Source organism: Phascolarctos cinereus, unplaced genomic scaffold, assembly GCF_003287225.1.
Source record: "Phascolarctos cinereus isolate Bilbo 61053 unplaced genomic scaffold, phaCin_HiC Scaffold_5;HRSCAF=322, whole genome shotgun sequence".
NCBI lineage: Eukaryota > Metazoa > Chordata > Mammalia > Diprotodontia > Phascolarctidae > Phascolarctos > Phascolarctos cinereus.
The window spans coordinates 178,250,145-178,269,124 of record NW_027555958.1 but is presented as its reverse complement, the minus strand read 5'-3'; the positions used below and the strand labels follow the sequence as shown (position 1 = coordinate 178,269,124).

The window sequence follows — 18,980 nt, the reverse complement described above, 5'->3', positions numbered from 1 at the left end:
AAGAGGAAAAGTAAATATCAAACTCCCCCCCCAAAAAAAATACTGCAAATCTAGGCATCTTCAAAAGGCAGTAAATAACTTCATAACAACTGCAAGCAGACACTATTTCAAAAGAATAGACTTTCTACAAAGATTATATATGAATACCTAGAAGAAATAAAAAAATTAAAACAAAGCTCTAGAGAAGTAGAAGTAAAATGAGTAAATTAGAAGAGAAAGTGTTAGTAAACCTTAACCCAAGAAAAGGACTCCTTGAGAACTAGGATAGACCAAGCAGAAATCAAAGACTCTATAAGATAGCAAAAAATAATTTGAAATAAACCCAAAAATATTAAAAAATCTATCTGATATAAAAAACAGTCAACCAGGAAAAACGATGATTTTTTTAAAATGTAGACTTTTTTTTAAAAGAAAGTCATAAATGAAAACTGCCAACATCTATTAGAACCAGAGGAAAAAAAATAGGAAGAATTTATCACCTTCTGCAAAGGAACCCCCAAAACAAAAGTAATAGTAATATATCAATATTGAGAGCTCTCACATCAAAGAAAAAAAAATACTGCATGCATCCAGAAAACAGCAATTTTAGTTCCAAGGAGCCATAGTCATAATCACATAAGACCTAGTATCTTCTATTTTAAATGAGGAGATCTTGGAAGGCTTTATTCCAAAAGGCAAAAAAGATAGGTTTATAACCAAGAAAAAACGGCATCTTTCTACAGAAGAAAAAAAAATTACCTTGAATGGAAGAGACCTTTCAAGTATTTCTGATGAAAAGACTAGAGCTGAGCAAGCACTTTGAATTACAAACAACAAGAATCAAAAAAACACCCTAAGAAAGTAAATTTATTTGAGGCCTTAGAAGAGACTGTAGGACAACATAGTGCTCACATTCACTTTAATGTCACAGGTTATTGAGGGATTTCAGAAAAACAGAAGTCTTGAGAGCGTGTTGGTTTTGTCTTGGGTGTCTGAAAAGGAAAAAGAAGGAGTGAGGCTAAAAGGATGGATACTCTGGTGGTTAAGAAGGGATGTAACTTGTTATTTTCCATAATTGGAGCACGTGAAAAGAGATTACAAACATGATGGAGAAAGGGCAGGGGTGTGGGCATCATACAAACCTTGCTCTTACCAGAAACAAAGTTGAACATGCACACACAGGCACACGCACACACAGAGTTTAGTACAGAAATATATCAAGGAAATAAGCAGGGAGAGTGAGGGGGGCTTAACAGGGAGGATAATACCAGGGAAAGAATAGTCACAAGCAAACTTCCTAATCTTTTTTTTTTCTACTTAGTAATATTTTGTTTCTTGTAATTACATGTAAAGATAGTTTTCAATGTTCATTTTTGTAAGATTTTGAATTCCAAATTTTTCCCTCTCCTTCCCTCCCCTCCCCCTCCCCAAGACAGCAAGCAATCTGATATAGGTTATAGATTTATAATCATGTTAAACATAGTTCCACATTAGTCATGTTGTGAAAGAAGAATCAGGACAAAAGGGAAAAACCATGAGAAAGAAAAATACAAAAAAAGAGTGAAAATAGTATGTTTTGATCTTCATTCAGACTCTAGTTCTTTCTCTGGATGTGGATGGCATTTTCCATCATGAGTGTTTTAGAATTGTCTTGGATCATTGTATTGCTTAGAAGAGCTAAGTCTGTCATAATTAATTATCATACAATATTGCTGTTATTATGTACAGTGTTCTCCTGGTTATGCTCACTTCACCATCAGCATCAGTTTATGTAAGTCTTTCCAGGATTTTCTGAAATCTGCCTGCTCATCATTTCTTATGCACAATATTATTTCATTACATGTATATACCCAATTGATGGGCATCCCCTCAATTTCTAAATCTTTGCCACCACAAAAAGAGCTGCTATAAATATTTTTGTACATGTGGATCCTTTCCCTTCTTTTATGGTCTCTTTGGGATACACACCTAGTAGTGATATTGCTAGATCAAAGGATATGCAGAGTTTTATAGTCCTTTGGGCATAGTTCTAAATTGCTCTCCAGAATGGTTGGATCAGTTCATAACTCTACCAACAATTCATTAATGTTCCAATTTTCCCATATCTTTTCCAACATTTATCATTTTCCTTTTCTGTCATATTAGCCAATCCGATAGGTATGAGCTGATACCTCAAAGCTGATTTAATTTGTATTTGTCTAATCAGTAGTGATTTAGAGCATTTTTCCTATGACTATAGCTTTAATTTCTTCGTCTGAAAACTGCCGTTTCACATCCTCTGACCATTTATCAATTGGGGAATGACTTATAAATTTCTTATAAATTTGACTCAGTTCTCCATATATTTGAGAAATGAGACCTTTATCAGAAACACTGGCTGTAAAAATTGTTTCCCAGCTTTCTGCTTTCCTTCTAATCTTGGTTGCATTGGTTTTGTTTGTGCAAAACCTTTTTAATTTAGTGTAATCAAAATTATCCATTTTGCATTTTATAATGTTCTCTATCTCTTGTTGGTCATAAAGTCTTTCCTTCTCCACAGATCTGACAGGTAAACTATTCCTTGCTCTCCTAATTTGCTTACAGTATCGCCCTTTACGTCTAAATCATGTACACTTTTGACCTTATCTTGGTATATGGTATAAGATGTTGGTCTGTGCCTAGTTTGTGCCATAGTATTTTCTAGTTTTCCTAGCACTTTTTTTGTCAAATAGTGAGTTCTTATTCCAGAAGCTGGAGTCTTTGGGTTTATGCAAGATGAGATTACTGTAGTCATTTACTACTGTGTCTTGTGTACCTAACCTACTCCACTGATCCACCAATTTATTTCTTAGCCAATACTAGTTTGATGATTGTTGCTTTATAATGTAGTTTTAGATTTCGTATGGCTAAGCCACTTTCCTTTGCATTTTTTCCCATTAATTCCCTTCATATTCTTGACCTTTTGTTCTTCCAGATGAATTTTGTAATTTTTTCTAGCTCTATAAATAATTTTTGGTGGTTTGATTGGTATGGCACTGAATAAGCAAATTAATTTAGGTAGAATCGTCATTTTTATTATATTAGCTTGGCCAACCTACCCATGAGCAATTGATTATTTTTCGAATTTAGATCTGAAGTATTTGTGTGAAAAAGTGTTTGGTAAGTGTGTTCATATAATTCCTGGGTTTGTCTTGGCAGATAGACTCCCAAATATTTTATATTGTTATTGTCTATAGTTATTTTAAAATGGAATTACTTTTTCTATCTCTTGCTGCTGGGCTTTGTTAGTAATATATAGAAATGCCAAAGATTTATGTGGATTTATTTTATATCCTGCAACTTTGCCAAAGTTGTTAATTATTTCGAGTAATTTTTAAATTGATTCTCTAGGGTTCTCTAAATATGTCATCATATCATCTTCAAAGAGTGATAGCTTTGTTTCCTCATTGCCTATTCTAAGTCCTTCAATTTCTTTTTCTTCTCTTATTGCTAAAGCTAACATTTCTAGTACAATATTGAATAACAGTACTTATAATGGACATCCTTGTTTTCACCCCCGATCTTATTGGGAAAGCTTCTAGGTTATCCCTATTACATATAATGCTTGCTAATGGTTTTAGGCAGATGTTACTTATCATTTTAAGGAAAATTCCATTTATTCATATGCTCTCTAGTGTTTTCTTTTTTTTTGGTGAGGCAATTGGGGTTAAGTGACTTGCTCAGAGTCACACAGCTAGTGAGTATTATGTGTATGAAGCTGAATTTGAACTCAGGTCCTCCTGACTCCAAGGTCAGTGCTCTATCCACTGTGCCACTTAGCTGCCCCCTCTCTAGTGTTTTCAATAGGAATGGGTGCTGTATTTTGTCAAAAGTTTTTTCTGCATGTATTCAGATAATATGATTTGATAGTTTTATTACTGATATGATCAATTATGCTGATAGTTTTCCTAATATTGAACCAGCCCTGCATTCCTGGTATAAATCCCACCTGGTTATAGTATATTATCTTCATGATAAATTGCTGTAATGTCTTTGCTAATATTTTATTTAAAAATTTTGCCTAAATATTCATTAGTGAAATTTGTCTGTAATTCTTTCTCTGTTTTGGCTCTTCCTGGTTTAGGTATTGGCACCAAATTTTATCACAAAAACAATTTGGTAGGGCTCCACCTATTTTTCCAAATAGTTTATTGTAGTATTAGAAATAATTGTTCTTTATGTGTTTGTTAGAATTCACTTTTAAATCCATCTGGCCCTAGAGATTTTTTCTTAGGGAGTTTATTAATGGCTTGTTCAATTTCTTTTTCTGAAATAGGGTTAAGTATTTTATTTCCTCTTCTGTTAATCTGGGCAATTTATATTTTTGTAAATATTCATTTCACTTAAGATTGTCAGATTTATTGGCATACAGTTGGACAAAATAGCCAATTATTATTTTGATTTCCTCTTCATTGGTGAATTCACCTTTTTCATTTTTGATACTGGTGATTTGGTTTTCTTCCTTTTCTTAATCAAATTAACCAATGGTTTATCTATTTTATTGTTTTTCATAAAACCAGCTCTTAGAATTATTAGTTCAGTTGTTTTCTTAATTTTAATTTTATTATTTTCAGAATTTCTAATTTGGTATTTAATTGGGGATTTTTAATGTTCATTTTCTAACTTTTTTAGTTGCATGCCCAATTCATTGATCTCTTTTTCTATTTTATTCAAAGCATTCAGCGATATAAAATTTCCCCTGAGAACCGCATTGGCCGCATCCCATAAGTTTTGGTATGTTGTCTCATTATTGTTTTCTTTGACAAAATTGTTTCTATGGTTTGTTGTTGAACCACTCATTCTTTAGGATTAGATTTAATTTCCAATTAATTTTTAGTTTATGTTTCCATGACCCTTCATTACATGTAATTTTTACTTCAATATTGCTGCCATTCTGCATTGGATTGTGAGGTTTTTAATGTCCTGATATATGGTCAGTTTTTATGTAGGTGCCTTTTTCTCTGCTGAGAAAAAGGTATATTCCTTTCTATCCCCATTCAGTTTTCTCCAGAGGTCTATCATATCTAACTTTTCTAAAATTCTGTTCACCTCTTTAATTCCTTGTTTATTTTATGGTTAGATTTATCTGGTCTTGTGAGGAGGAGGTTAAAGTCCCCCACTAGTATAGTTTTGCTATTTCTTCCTGTAACTCACCAAACTTCTCCCCTAGGAATCTAGATGCTATACCACTTGGTGCATATATGGTTAATATTGATACTACTCCATTGTCTATGGTATCTTTTAGCAAGATGTAGTTTCCCTCCTTACCTCTTTTAATTAGATCTATTTTTGCTTTTGCTTTGAGATCAAGATTGCTACCCTCCCCCCCCTTTTTTTAACTTCAGCTGAAGCATAATATATTCTGTCTCAGCCTTTTAACTTTACTCAGTGCATATCTCTCTCCTTCAAATGTGTTTCTTGTAAGCAAAATATGTTAAGATTCTGGTTTTTAATCCACTTTATCTGCTTCCATTTTATAGAATAGTTCATTCCATTCCCATTCACAGTTATGATTACTATGTGTTTCCCTTCATCCTGTATTTCCCAGTTTATACTTTTCTCTCTCCTTCACTGTTTGTCCTCACCAGTGTTTTGCTTCTGACCACCACCTCCTGCCTCTCTCAATCTTCCCTCCCTTCTATCAAACCTTCCCTTTTCTTTTCCCTCTTCCCTCCTACTTCCCTTTAGGGTAAGATAAATTTCTATGCCCAAATGCGTGTTTATGTTATTCCCTCTTGAGCCAAATCTAATGACACTAAGGTTCAAGCAATGCTCACCCCCTCCCTTCTTTCCCTCTGTTGTAATAGATCTTTTGCACCTCTTCATGTTTTGTAATTTACCCTATTATGTGCCCCTTTCCTCTTCTCCCAGTACAATACTTTTTTCACCCCCTTAATTTTTTTTATATCATCCCACCAAAGTCAACTTATACCCACATCCTCTTTGTGTATTCCTTCTGACTCCCCTAATATGGATCCAGTTCTCAAGAGTTAGAAGTATCATCTTCCTTTGTAGGGATCTAAACAGTTTAACCTTACTGAATAACATGTTTTCTTTCCTATTTACCTTTTTATGCTTCTCTTGAGTCTTGTATTTGAAGATCAAATTTTCTGTTCAGCTCTGGTCTTTTAATCAGGAAAGTTTGAAAGTTCCCCAATTTCATTGAATATCCATCTTTTCCTTTGAAAGAGTATGCACAGTTTTGCTGGGTAATTGATTCTTCGTTGTGATCCAAGCTCCTTTGCTTTCCAGAAGATCATATTCCAAGCTCTCTGATCTTTTTAAGTGTAGAAGCTGCTAAGTCCTGTGTAATTCTGACTGTGGCTCCTTGATATTTGAATTGTTTCTCTCTGGCTACTTGCAGTATTTTCTCCTTGACCTGATAATTCTGGAATTTGGCTACAATATTCCTTGTAGTTTTAAGTTGGGGATCTTTTCAAGGAGGTGGATCAGTGGATTCTTTCAATTACTATTTTACCCTCTGGTTCTAGGACATCAGGGCAGTTTTCCTTGATAATTTCTTGAAAGATGATGTCTAGGCTCTTTTTTGATCATGGCTTTCAGATAGTCCACAGTAGCTTTTTATGGTCAGAGCTCTTTTCTGTTTTTTGCTCATTTTTAAACTTTTTTGTGATTTATAAAGTTGAGCTCTACTCCTGGGACAGTCTTACTTCTTACAGCCTAGTTGCACCTGTTGTGCTAGGGTTCTGGGGCTGAGGGCCCTCACAGCTGGCCTGCTGTGCCATTAGACTGCTAAGCCAGGACCATGAGCTTGTCTGGACACTTGTCTGTGCTGGATTGTGCCCCCCTTTTACACAAGTAAGACTGATCTTTCCTGAAGTCCTTATAAGTTATCTTAAGCTGGAAAACTGTTTCACTTTTTGTGGGTTCTGTTGCCCCAGAATCTGTTTATAGGCTTGATTTAATGTTGTTTCTGAGGAAAATTGGGGAGAGCTCAGGCAAGTTCCTGGCCTCTTTCCACCATCTTTGAAACTTCCTGATCTTTAAGGAGAGATGGAAGAGGGACGACACTCGACTCTACTGGAATACCTTTGACAACTGGGGAATGACTTAACAAATTGAATATAATGTGAATATAATGGAATATTGTGCCCCAAGAAATGACAAAAAAAAAAGATGATTTAAGAGATTCCTGGGTAGGATAAACTGGTGCAGAGTTAAATGAACAATTTATACACCAATAAGAATGCTATTATTACAGCTTATTTCAGATCTGGATATTCACAGCTTAAATATATTCATCCCTAATCCCTTCTCCCACACCACTGAATACACAGGAAAAGTCTGACTTAATGGGGCCAAGCAATCCCCCCCCAAAAAAAAAAATTTTATATATTTTCACTAATTCTACCATGAATCCAAGTCCTAAAAACCTAACTTCTCCCTGAGCTCCCTCCTTTATAACATTAGTGGATAGGGCTTACATGCTACATGGTTAAATATTATGTATTAAGCCAAAATTGCTTTTTGAATGAATGAAAATGTACAGGCTGAACAGCATGGATTTTTTTAAATGTCTCAAGCATGAGGCAGATGTATTTATTTAGAGTGAAAAAATGGAAAAGTCCTTAAAAGCCAACTTAGGGTGTTCTGTCAATATGGAAAACAATGAAATTAATTTTTAAAAGAAGTATTCATTTGGAGTTTTATTTAAGTTGATTTGACTGTCAAAAAGCTTTTCCTAACTTTTGACAGCTGGCTGGTGAAGCTTATCAGCTTAAGGTGGAGAAAAAGTTTTAAGTACTACCAAGAAAGGATGAAGATACTTCAGGCTATGATCCAGCAAGATCTGAGAATGCCACAAAGCAACCAATATCCACACTGTCACCATTCTAAATAGTGCTGAATGAATGTTGTTTACCATCCTGACAGTACCCTTTCCCAAAAAACAACTCCAAAACATCAGCTATGCAACATGTGGAAAGGTCATATTTTATTATGAATATCAGTATAATGTTAAATATTCCAATACAAGTACTCCTGTCAGTAAACATTTTCCCAGAAAGACAGCTTCAATCAACATTCAAAGCACATCACATTCAGTAGACCCTATATTTTTCTAAATCAACAAAGTTGTTAGTAGACTATATAACCTTATATCCTAGATGAAATGATACAGTAAAACCCCAGCTATTAAAAACCCTTTTAATAGAGCTGAAGATTTACCCCTTTTGATACCAAATTTTCATTTTAATCTTTATTTTCCTACCTTCAATATGGAACACAATTTAATCTGATGGTTCAGCATTATCATGAACATCTATTGTACCGTGCTATAAGTATATTAATGATGGGGGGGGGCTGATGGATTAAGTAGAAGTAATGGTTTTATCAGACTGATCTGAATTTCTCTCTATTTTTGCTAGCAGTGGGCTTAGCTGTAGTGGTTCCCTCTTTCCTATATCTCTTTTAGAAGTATAAAAAAAAATTTGGGGAGGTTAGAAACCAGTTAACCAAGCTTATCAGATGTGTGCGAGAGAAATGGGCTGAAGGACTCACTGATATAATGGGATTTGGGGAATCTTATTTTGGGTACTCAGGTAGCCTTTTTAGTGAGGCTGCCAGATAGCAAAATTCCAGATAGATAATACTAAGTTCTACTTGAATCTATTATAAGGCCGTGCATTTAGTGGTTCCACTCTGACATGGAGACTAGAGCCTTGAAGTAAGAAATGAGACTGTCTCAGAAATGTCTTAATAAACAGTCTTATCAGTGTAGAAAAGATTTCAGAATTATCTTAAATGTACAATGTAAACTTCAATCACTTCTTAATAGAGCTGACATTCTAGATAATAAATTCTATCATATAAAGGCCTAGTTTCAAATCCCAGATTGTTGTAGGTCAAGATTTGAGTAAAAGTAAAATGCTTTGGTGTTGCTAAGAAACTACTAATATTTTAAGAGGAAGTAGGATAGAGCATAAGATTCTCAAAGTTCATTTTTTCAAGTTCAGTCCCAGCTTTGTATCTCTGTCATCTTCTGAATAAGAGCTGGAAAAACAACCATATGCCTAAACATAAAGAAAAAAGTAACTATTTGTTACATGTCCTCTTCTTACAAAATCAGGTAGCTTAATAATGTATAGGCTACTAAAATAAGTTTCCAAATAGAAGAGTTCTCAGAGGTACTGTAGTAGGAATAAACTTTGAAGTGGAACTAATAAGACTGGGAACTCTAGCCTTTGAAACTGGACATGATGTCAAGAGGGGAAAAAACATACAAAAGGCTTCATGGTAGAGAGCTTATGATTTGGCATCTGAAGACCTTGGTTTAAATCCTGGTGCTACCCACTTGCCTTGTGGCAAGTATTATCTCTCTGGGCATCCGTCTCCTTTGTAAAATGAGAGGCATGAAACTTCTAAGATCCCTTCCATCTTTAAAATTCAATGATTTATATAGTCTAATAATAAGTTATACATGATGAAATTCTTACTTCATGTTTGAAATATTTGTATTTACTTTGAAAATACATTCCCATGGGAATGGTCAGAATTGATCATTTCCTTAAAGACTCCCTCTCCCACCTACCTCTTCATTTTTGATTACTTTAAATCTTTGGAGGAATTTTAAGAACCTAATAACAGAGATATTACTTCGTTCCACAAACCTACTGAATAATATTGAATGCAAGCTTTAAACATAATTAAAATAGCCACTCAAATTAGAGACAGTACCTTAACTGAAGAAGTCAACTAATTTGTTCTTGTAAAGTACTAGAGACTAAGATTTGTTAACAATACAAAGATATTAAATCAAAGCTGGAAGAGATCTTACCTTGCCACTGAAATTTAGCCCTTTTAAAGGGTTTTAGCAGCTTAGCCAAGGTCAAACGCTTAAGAGAGGGAAAAAGAAATACAAGAGGTGCAATTGGGAATAAGCAAAGATGTACTGTGGAAAAAGCTGTCATGTTTAATTCTATCAGATCATTACCAGGCTACCTTTTCTAGTCTTTAAAGGTAGGCCCATTTTGATTTACTTGTTTATCCAAATATTAGCTTTGATTTTCATTTCAGAAATGAGAAATTTTCCTATTTTCACATTTGATCAAGGTCAACTTGTTTTTAGCAATAGCTCTCATTTTAGAAGCAGGTACAAAGCCTACCTTATCCATGGCAGCTTATGGAGGAAAATAAAAATGTGAAAATATAACTAGACTAAGCCATTCAATTTGCCCTGATTCTCTGTTTATGATGAAGAAAATAATTAACCAAACACTTTAAGAATAAGATATTTTGATTGTTTTTATTTTAAAAAGGTTTACCCATTCAGTACTGGAAAAAGTCTAAAATAGTAGTCTACTTAACTTGCCTCTGTGTAGTAATAAAGGTATATAGGGGACTGGTTGAAATCTATACTGAGGCCAAGAAATACCCTGGAAGATGTTAGAATAAATCCCTGAGATTCATATGCTTTGTGATTGACTTCTCCCTCAAAGGCAACTCCTACCCCCACCCCCACCCCCCCCTTAATCCCCAAAACCCCTTGCCCAAAAAAAAAGTATATTTGAGTGTCTGGTTAATCAGGATTTTATGGCACTAATTCACATTACAGCAACATAGTTCTCACAGCACCATTTGAGAATTCTAAAAGGCCATGGGAAGCTAAATTTTAAGTTTGCTTTCAAAAAAACAATTGCTTGCCATTGTGCTACCTACAATATCTAAAGATATGATAGGCCTTAGTAACCGGATTCCTTCAAATTATTAACAGCACACTGACTAGCTATTACTTTAATTACTGGCCTGTTAATAGCAAAATGTCACAACAATAATTCCAAAAGAGGCCTGAACATATTAGGGGACGGGACACTTATTTACCAAATCTACTAAAATATCTGGCCCATCACTAGAAAAAAGTGTGTTCCCAATTATTCAAATCCCATTAAAATCAATTCTAAGGGAATGCCCAAATTCTGTTGCTTAAGAACAGGCCATAAGCTGAGATTTGATAAACTTTTTGTTCTAATGGAATTTTGTTGCAGTGAAATTTGATTTATATAGTCTAATAAAAAACTAAAATGTATTACATTAATGCTGTGACCCAAAAAGTCATTATCATTCCTTGTGGAATGGGGAAAAAAGGAAGGAAAAAGGCACTGATTTTCCTTTTAGTGCGATACTGGTGTCTCCCTGTATCAAGTATAAAAAGTAGCCCTATTACTGATTTCTTAATGCAACTGTGTTGGCACTGAAATTCAGGTGTGGAAGAGGATATAAGTGACTAGGAAAACAGAATGAAGTGACATTTACAACCAGAGCCCAGGGTCAGTGTATTTACCCTTCCATTCATTCCCCCCCTTCCCTCCCTTTAGTCTTTCATTAGGTTACAACCAATTTTCAAGTATTAATGAAAAATAATGTATAAGCCAGGGGAAAATATACAGATTCAAATACATCTCTTTGCCTTGTCACAGAAAGCACATTTTAAAAAGTAAGCTGCACTTAGGATACTTCCAATAGTTAACCCATTTTCAGATATTTATGGCCAAATGTATTACTGGAATTTAGCATAATGATTTATCCCTGGCATGGCTTTAAAACAAAACAAAAAACCCTAAGAAACAAATTTAATTTTTACCAAGTGATAAAAATGTTCAAATCTTTGTTCATGCCAATAACTAACCTTCAAAAACTCCCAAACTTTTTCATTCTACTCAAATTTACAATTCTGCAGCTAAAAGTGTAAACTGCAGTTAGGTGCCAGTCAAATCCTACCACTGCAATCAGGTGAAAAATTGCTTCAGGACCAGAAAACAACTCAGCCAAGTTTTAAACAGTAATACTAAATCATTGATTATTTGAGATAAACTTCATTCTCTGAGAACTTCCAGTTCCTTCACTTAGGTAATGCTTGCATTTCAAATGCTAATTTTATCCATTCACTGCACAAGCCCATCTGCACATTAAAAACAAACAGAGTAGAAGTAAATGTTTTATTTTTCCAACTAAATTCCAGTACTACAAGGGCAGTAAAACAATGATACACTGGAAAAAAAAATGCAGCAATAAACATTTGTTAAAGACTGATAGAATAAATAAAAACTACAAAAACAAGAAATCATATAAACCCATTCTTAACCCCCCCAAAAGTCCTGGAATACAGAAATGCTCTCCTTCACTACTTCACAGATAGTACTGCGGGCTATTTGCTTAATTGTCCTGGGATTACATTCTAAGTTATTAATGATGGGTTACAGCTTGGTTGCAGTGCACAGTTATTAAAACCACACTAGTTTCAATCCGAAGTGTCATTCTACTTTTATTTACACAACCAATGAAGGGCATTTTCTAGAACACCAGCTTTAATCTTTTTCAAACATATCATTAACATAAGAAGCCAAATTGTAATGATACAGCAAATGAGGCCACTGGTATTAATACAGGTAGCAACAGTCCACATCCAGGTGGTATTGACATCAGGGAGCACTCCAAAATCAGTTGCTGCCTAAGTGGTTGCCACTGACAAAAGCTTGAAATAACCTGTGTTCACAGGGGAAGGGGGAGAAATATGGCATTGCTGCAAGTCTTAACTGGGACCACTTGCAACAACTCAACAGGGAACTGGGCAGCCCACAAATGCAGGAAACGTGATTCATGAAACATCTGAGGAAAAAAAGAAGAAAATTAATGGTATGATTTTTCCCAAGAAAACAGATAATTTCAAATAATTAACATCTGTAATAAAACATACTACCCTCACCCCATTGAGATATTTAAGTATTAAAAATAAAATCCTATAAATGTGTGTTTTAAATTAAAATATCTAAATACTTACAACTAGCAGGCTGTTCTCCATATCGTCGCATTATCTGATCATGCGTAAATTTCACAAATGCATCATATTGTTCTACAAATAGATTAAGACGTGAACATGTCAAATTGTAATAATTTACAAAATGAGGCTTCCCAGGTCAATGTATTTTTCCCCTTCTTTCCTCCCTTTGATCAAATCTTGTGCTGCAACAACTCTAAATAACAAAATTTGAATTTCTATAATAAATAAATAGTGGTGACATGCTATCATGAAAGGGCATGTTGTTAGCTGGGAGCAAGCCATGTGGGCTTGTGCAAGCAGCAACCCCTCTCAGCCTAAGATTTCTTCTGTGAAATCCTAGGACTAGAGAACCTAAGTCCTCTGAGTGTTAATGATATGTTCTAAATGAGCTTTACTAAACAAGTATTTCCTATAAGCCTACAGCCAAATATTTTTATATCTATATATCTCTATCTATCTATATCTCTATCTATTTATATAAAAAACTTAACTGTTACAGGTTAGCATTAGTCACTATGGTCATGAAAACCAAAAAGCAGATCAACTTTTGCCCTATTTTCTATAGATTCATATCTTTTTTTGGAATTCTCACCAGTTCTTTTTAAAAAAATCTATTAACAGTTTAGAAAATGCCAACATTAACATTTCGAGTACCTGAGAATGAAGTATTTCACTTGCATATGCTTTCCAGAGCCAAGAGAGCATAAGCTTAATTTATAGGAAAAATGTAACAAGCAGACATACCTGCAAGTTTTGTGGTCAATATTTCTTCATACTCTTCACGAACCTTCTCTTCACGTTCTTTCAGCAAACGTTCACAGATCATCCCAACCTGCCTTAGAGTAAATAGGGGCTGTTCTTTTTTTAATGGTGATGATGCTGTAGATGAAGTGCCTACATATAATGTATGAAGAAAAAAAGATATAATTCAGAACCACAACCATAAACAGAACCTTAAGTGCAAGTAGGCCCTAGTTCTAACCGGTTGCCAACTTACTTGTGGTGTTAATCATTTTTGGACTAAATACCTTGAGGGTTTTCTAAGTTCCATATGTTGTTGGGGTTTTTTGGTTTGTTGTTTTAGCTATTAAAGATTCAATTCTAGAGCCTTTTATTTCCTATACACCAAAATAATGGCTGCAAATTCAGAGATTTAAAAAGTACTAATACTATCAATTATTTGGAATCATAAGACTATATAGAAAAACACTGCCAGTATTTATGGTACTGAACTGGATAATCAACATATGATTTTCAAAATAACAAAAGTGAGAAACACTAGCAGGGTAAGGGGTGGGAGTGGGGGAGTGAGTGGTGGTGGTAGTTGAAATTTTGTTAGGGTTAGGCACACAAAAAAATAAGGTGGTCTCTAATCATCCAAGTACAAGGATTTTATAATGAAATTTGTTACACCAATTATCATTACAGTGAAGGATTTTATAACTAAACCATTTCTCAGTCCTGATGGAATACACACAAAATATGTGTGTGTGTAATGAGACTTTATACTAATCAGGTTATTAACAAGTGTGAGTCATCCTCCAGTCTAAAGGGAAAGCCATAAATTTATGCCTTAAGTTGTAAAAACATGGTCTCTATCCTATGTACAACTTGCTATATCCTAAGAGATTACTGGGAATGTTCCTTCAAGTAGACCATTTCTTTGTAAAATGAGATGTCTTCTCCCCCCCCCGTCCCCGCCCCATTAAAAATTAGTAAATGAGAAAATTTCAGTCTTAACCCCTAGTCACTAGAATGCTTCCCACTGCACCACCTGTTGTTACTTTCCTGGCCTACCACTGCCCTAGAGTCCACAGACTTCTATCTTCTTAAGCTGCCTGAGGCTAGAAAAGTGACTTTATTGGCTTTCTCAATCAGAATTCTATGTAGCACATTTTTAAGGTTTGTTATGAAGGTATAATGGGTGAAAATGCTGGCTCTTACTCTTCCATTCTGATTCCACTAGAAATAATTTTTTTAATTTATAAAACTGCTATAAACTTATATAAACTGCAAGTTCAGTTGTTCTTCTATAACCAGATGATACTGGATATGTGCATCTACTGTGTAGCCCTTTTCCTTCCTTGAACTTTTGTATTAATATTGCTGAAATGTGCTGTAATTAATATTTTAGTTCCTTATGAAAATCTGGAACCACTGGCATGTTTTGAAATAAGAGCTATACAATAAAGTTATGAAAATGAGAATGAACAACTTTGTAAGAGAGGTATAGAATACTACTGAAGAAAATAACTCCTTAAAAATTAAGAATTGGCCCAATGGAAGCTAATGATTCCATGAAACATCAAGAAATCATAAAACAAAGTCAAAGGAATGAAAAAACAGAACACTGAAATCTTATATGAAAAACAACTGACCTAGAAAATCAATCAAGGAGAGATAATTACCACAAGAAATCCATAAGCAAAGAAAAAGAACCTAGAAATTATAAAGAAAAACTGCTCAGATATCTTAGAAACAGAGGGCAAAGTAGGAATCAAAAGAATCGATCAGTAACCTCTCGAAAAAAACCCCAAAATGAAACTCCCAAGGAATCAGATAAATCCAGAAATCCCAGGTCAAAGAGAAAATACAGCAAGTTGCAAACAAAAAATAAAAAATTCAAGTACTATGGAACCAGTCAAGATCACATAACATTTCACAGTCACTACCATAAAGAAACAAAAGGGCTTGGAATATGATATTCTGGAAGGCAACAGATAATAGTCAAGAATAATCTATCCAGCAAAACTAAGTATAATCCTACATATGGAAGACTTTCTGGAATTCCTGATGAGAAGACCAGAGGCGAAAATTTGAAATTCAAACAAGACTAAATAGAAGCATAAAAAGGGTAAACAGAAATCCTAAGGAACTTAAAAAGGTTTTAGTGTTTACATTTTTATAGGGAGTGAAGATTCATATAAACCCCTCAGAACTTTAGAGGGAGTCTAATTAGACAGAGACAGCTGTGTGGCACAGTAATAAAGCACTGGCCTCAAACAATTACTAGCTGTGTGATCCTGAGGCAAGTCACTTCATCCTGTTTGCCTCAGTTCCTCATTTGTCAGATGAGCTGAAGAAACAAACCACTCCAGTATTTTTGCCAAGAAAACCCCAAATGGGGTCACAAAGAGTCAGACATGACTGAAACGAATGAACAGCAACAAAATCAGACAAGATCTGGGTGTGACTCTATAATATTGTAATGATCTGAATAAAAGAATGGAAGAGTGGGAAAGAAGAATGCACAAGGAAAGGGGAGAAGGAAAGAGGAAAAACAAGGAAAATTACCTCACATAAATGGGGTATACAAGGAAGAGTTTATACAGCGGAGGGGAGAGCAGTCAACATTTAACCTCACATCTGTATTGGTTCAAGGAGGAAAAAAGAAATATACAAATCTGGCAAAGAAATTCATCTTACCCAAAAAGTATGAGGGAAAGAGATTAAGAAAAAGGGGAATGGGGGAAAATAGAAGAGAGGGTAGATTAAGAAAGGTCATAGTCAGAAGCAAAAGAGATTCATGAAAGTAGAGGATTGAAAAAAAAGATAAATATAAGAATAGCATGGAGGGAAATACACTTAGCAATCATAACTGTGAATGTGATGAACACATTTATAAAATGGAAGATAGCAAAATGGATTAGAAACAAGAATCCCATAAGATGTAGTTTATAAGAAATACATCAAACAGAAAAATACACAAAATCTATTTTCTGAACCTTAAGGAAAGAAAGCAGGTGGCAACCACCATCTCAGACAAAGTTAAGAGATAAACAGCAAAACTACATTTTGCTAAAAAAGGTACCACAGATGATGAATATTAATACTGAACAAATGCAACAAATGGCATAACATCTAAATTATTGAAGGAAATGTTGAGAAAGTTACAGGAGGAAACAGAAAATAAATTATACAGAGAGGAAACAAAATATTAGTGGGGGACTCCTCTCAAATCCATATAAATCTAACCACAAAATTAAAAAGTTAAAAAGATAATTTAAATTTTAGGAACGTTAGTTATGACAGACAGATACTAATGGGAATGGAAAAGAACATACCTTTTTCTCAGCTGTATGTGGCACCTTCACATATATTAGGGCATAAAAACTTCACAAATGTAGAAAAGCATAATATCAAATATATCATAATGATCATAATCCAATAAAATACTATTCAAAAAAGAGCCTTTGAAGCACTGATTAAAAATTAACTGGAAACTAAAAAACCTAATCCTAAAGAATGAATGGATCAAAGAACAAATCTCAGGATCAATAATTTCATTAAAGATAATAGCAACAATGAGACAACATAGCAAATTTGTGAGATGCATCCAAAGCAGTGCTTAAGAGAAACTAAACACTAAACACGTTAACAAAAGAGTGAAAGATTAGATCTACAAAACAGGCATGCAACTAAAAAACCCAGAAAACACATTTAAACCACTAATTAAACACCAAAACAGAAATACTGGAAATCAAAGGAGAGATTAAAAAAATTCAAAGTTTTTTTTAAAATGAATAAAACTAGAAGCTGTTTTTAAAAAAAGATAAATCATTTGCTAATCTGGCTTAAAAAAAAAAAGAAAACCAAATTATCAGTACTGAAAATGAATAGGGGAATTCATAGGCAATAAAGGAACTAGCATAATTTTATTTCAAGTATTTCTATCATTGTGCCTATTTGGTAATTTTCACTGATGAATGATGAATTTAAGAATGATTAGAATTAATAAAATTTGTAAGCATAAGCCAAGTTATGATTTTATTAGTCTTCATTTTGTAAGGATTTTGTGTTTTAGTCTGTATAATTAGAATTTTTCCGAGGAAAAGCATTCATTTATATTTTGTGTATGTTCAAGAAACTTTCTGATTTTATATTTCATTTAGACTATACTTGCTCTCAGTTATCAAATTGCATGACGAGGTTTTACTGTGGTCAGTTTAATGCTGTATCATGGTTTTTTCTATGAAAGACCAGCTACAAATACTGTACTATATTTTGAAGCAGGTTTAAAATTACTTTCTGAAGGCATAATATTTTAATTAAAATTTAATTATAATGTTGTACCTTACTGTCAGTAAATTAGATCTTTTATATTTGGTAGAAGTATAAAATCATAAAAAGGTAAAAAGCATTTTACAGAACTAAAATTTAATTTGATAGTATATGTAACCCTCATGAAAGTGAAAGACTTGAGTATAGCTACAGTGAAATCATGTGCCATTTGTATTTTCTCCATGTAGTGCTGCTAAATATCAGAAATTAAGAGTGAGGGGTGGAGTAAAGGCAGTAACTTGCTTGAGCTCTCCCCCAAGCTCCTCCGAATACCTGCAAAAAATAGTACCTGTAAAAAATGGCCCTAAAATTCTAGAGCAGCAGAACCCACAAAAAAGACAAAGTGAAACAAATTTCCACCCCAAAGCAACCTGAATGGTTGATTGGAAAGGTCTACTGCACCAGGCTGGGAGAGGAATGCAGGTCAGTATGGGCACACAGGCAAAGACCAGGCCTCAGGGGACTGAATCACTAGTAGCTGTGGCAGTTTCCAGACTTCTCAACCCACAAAGGCCAAAGACAACTTAGAAGGTCAGTAGGAAAGGTCTGTGACCACACTGAGAGAGAAGCTGGGTGGGTCCTAGACTCAGTCCCAGTCCAGCATCTGCTTCTGGAGCTCTCAGCCCACAGACTGAGGGGGAATTGAGTGGCTGATCAGAGGGGAACTGAAGGGATCTCTTTGCTGGGGCTAAGGCAGGAATCTCTTTGCTCTGCCTGTGCTTAGATCTGGGTCACAGTTCTGGGTGGCAGTCCTGGGGCCAGAAGGGAGCACGGGCGTGGTGGAGCTTGTACTGATGGGACAGAGGGAATCCTTATCACAGTTTCAAGGCAGAAAAGTGTGCTTGTGGTTACTCATAGACCAGAGTACAGGCCAGGAAAGGAGTAAACACCTCACCCTTGATCATACCACCCTGGAAGACCTGAACATTTACAGGTCCCTAGAAGTACCTCTGAAAACAGCTGCACAAAACCCCTGAAGCCTAGGACAGTACATTCTCCACACTAGAAGCAGATCCCTACCTCAACAAAGAGTTTAAAACTCAAGTAACTGGCTGGGAACATGAGCAAACTGTGCAAAAAAAAGTTAGACCATAGAATCTCTTTTTGGTGACAAAGATCAAAACAT

General features: G+C 34.7%; 2 protein-coding genes across 2 annotated transcripts in view; one reads left to right on the top strand and one right to left on the bottom strand.

Moving 5' to 3' along the window:
* ORC3 (origin recognition complex subunit 3) overlaps positions 1–11,050 on the top strand; it is a 119,115-nt gene extending 108,065 nt beyond the window's left edge. The window contains exons 19-20 of the mRNA XM_078155246.1: positions 4,674–4,731; positions 7,714–11,050. Of these exons, the coding sequence (XP_078011372.1) occupies positions 4,674–4,688 (15 nt within the window). The 3' untranslated portion in view covers positions 4,689–4,731; positions 7,714–11,050. The remainder of the gene's footprint in view (positions 1–4,673; positions 4,732–7,713) is intronic.
* AKIRIN2 (akirin 2) overlaps positions 7,926–18,980 on the bottom strand; it is a 37,213-nt gene continuing 26,158 nt past the window's right edge. The window contains exons 3-5 of the mRNA XM_020976297.2: positions 13,538–13,687; positions 12,794–12,865; positions 7,926–12,621 (exon numbers count right to left, since the gene is read on the bottom strand). Of these exons, the coding sequence (XP_020831956.1) occupies positions 12,611–12,621; positions 12,794–12,865; positions 13,538–13,687 (233 nt within the window). The 3' untranslated portion in view covers positions 7,926–12,610. The remainder of the gene's footprint in view (positions 12,622–12,793; positions 12,866–13,537; positions 13,688–18,980) is intronic.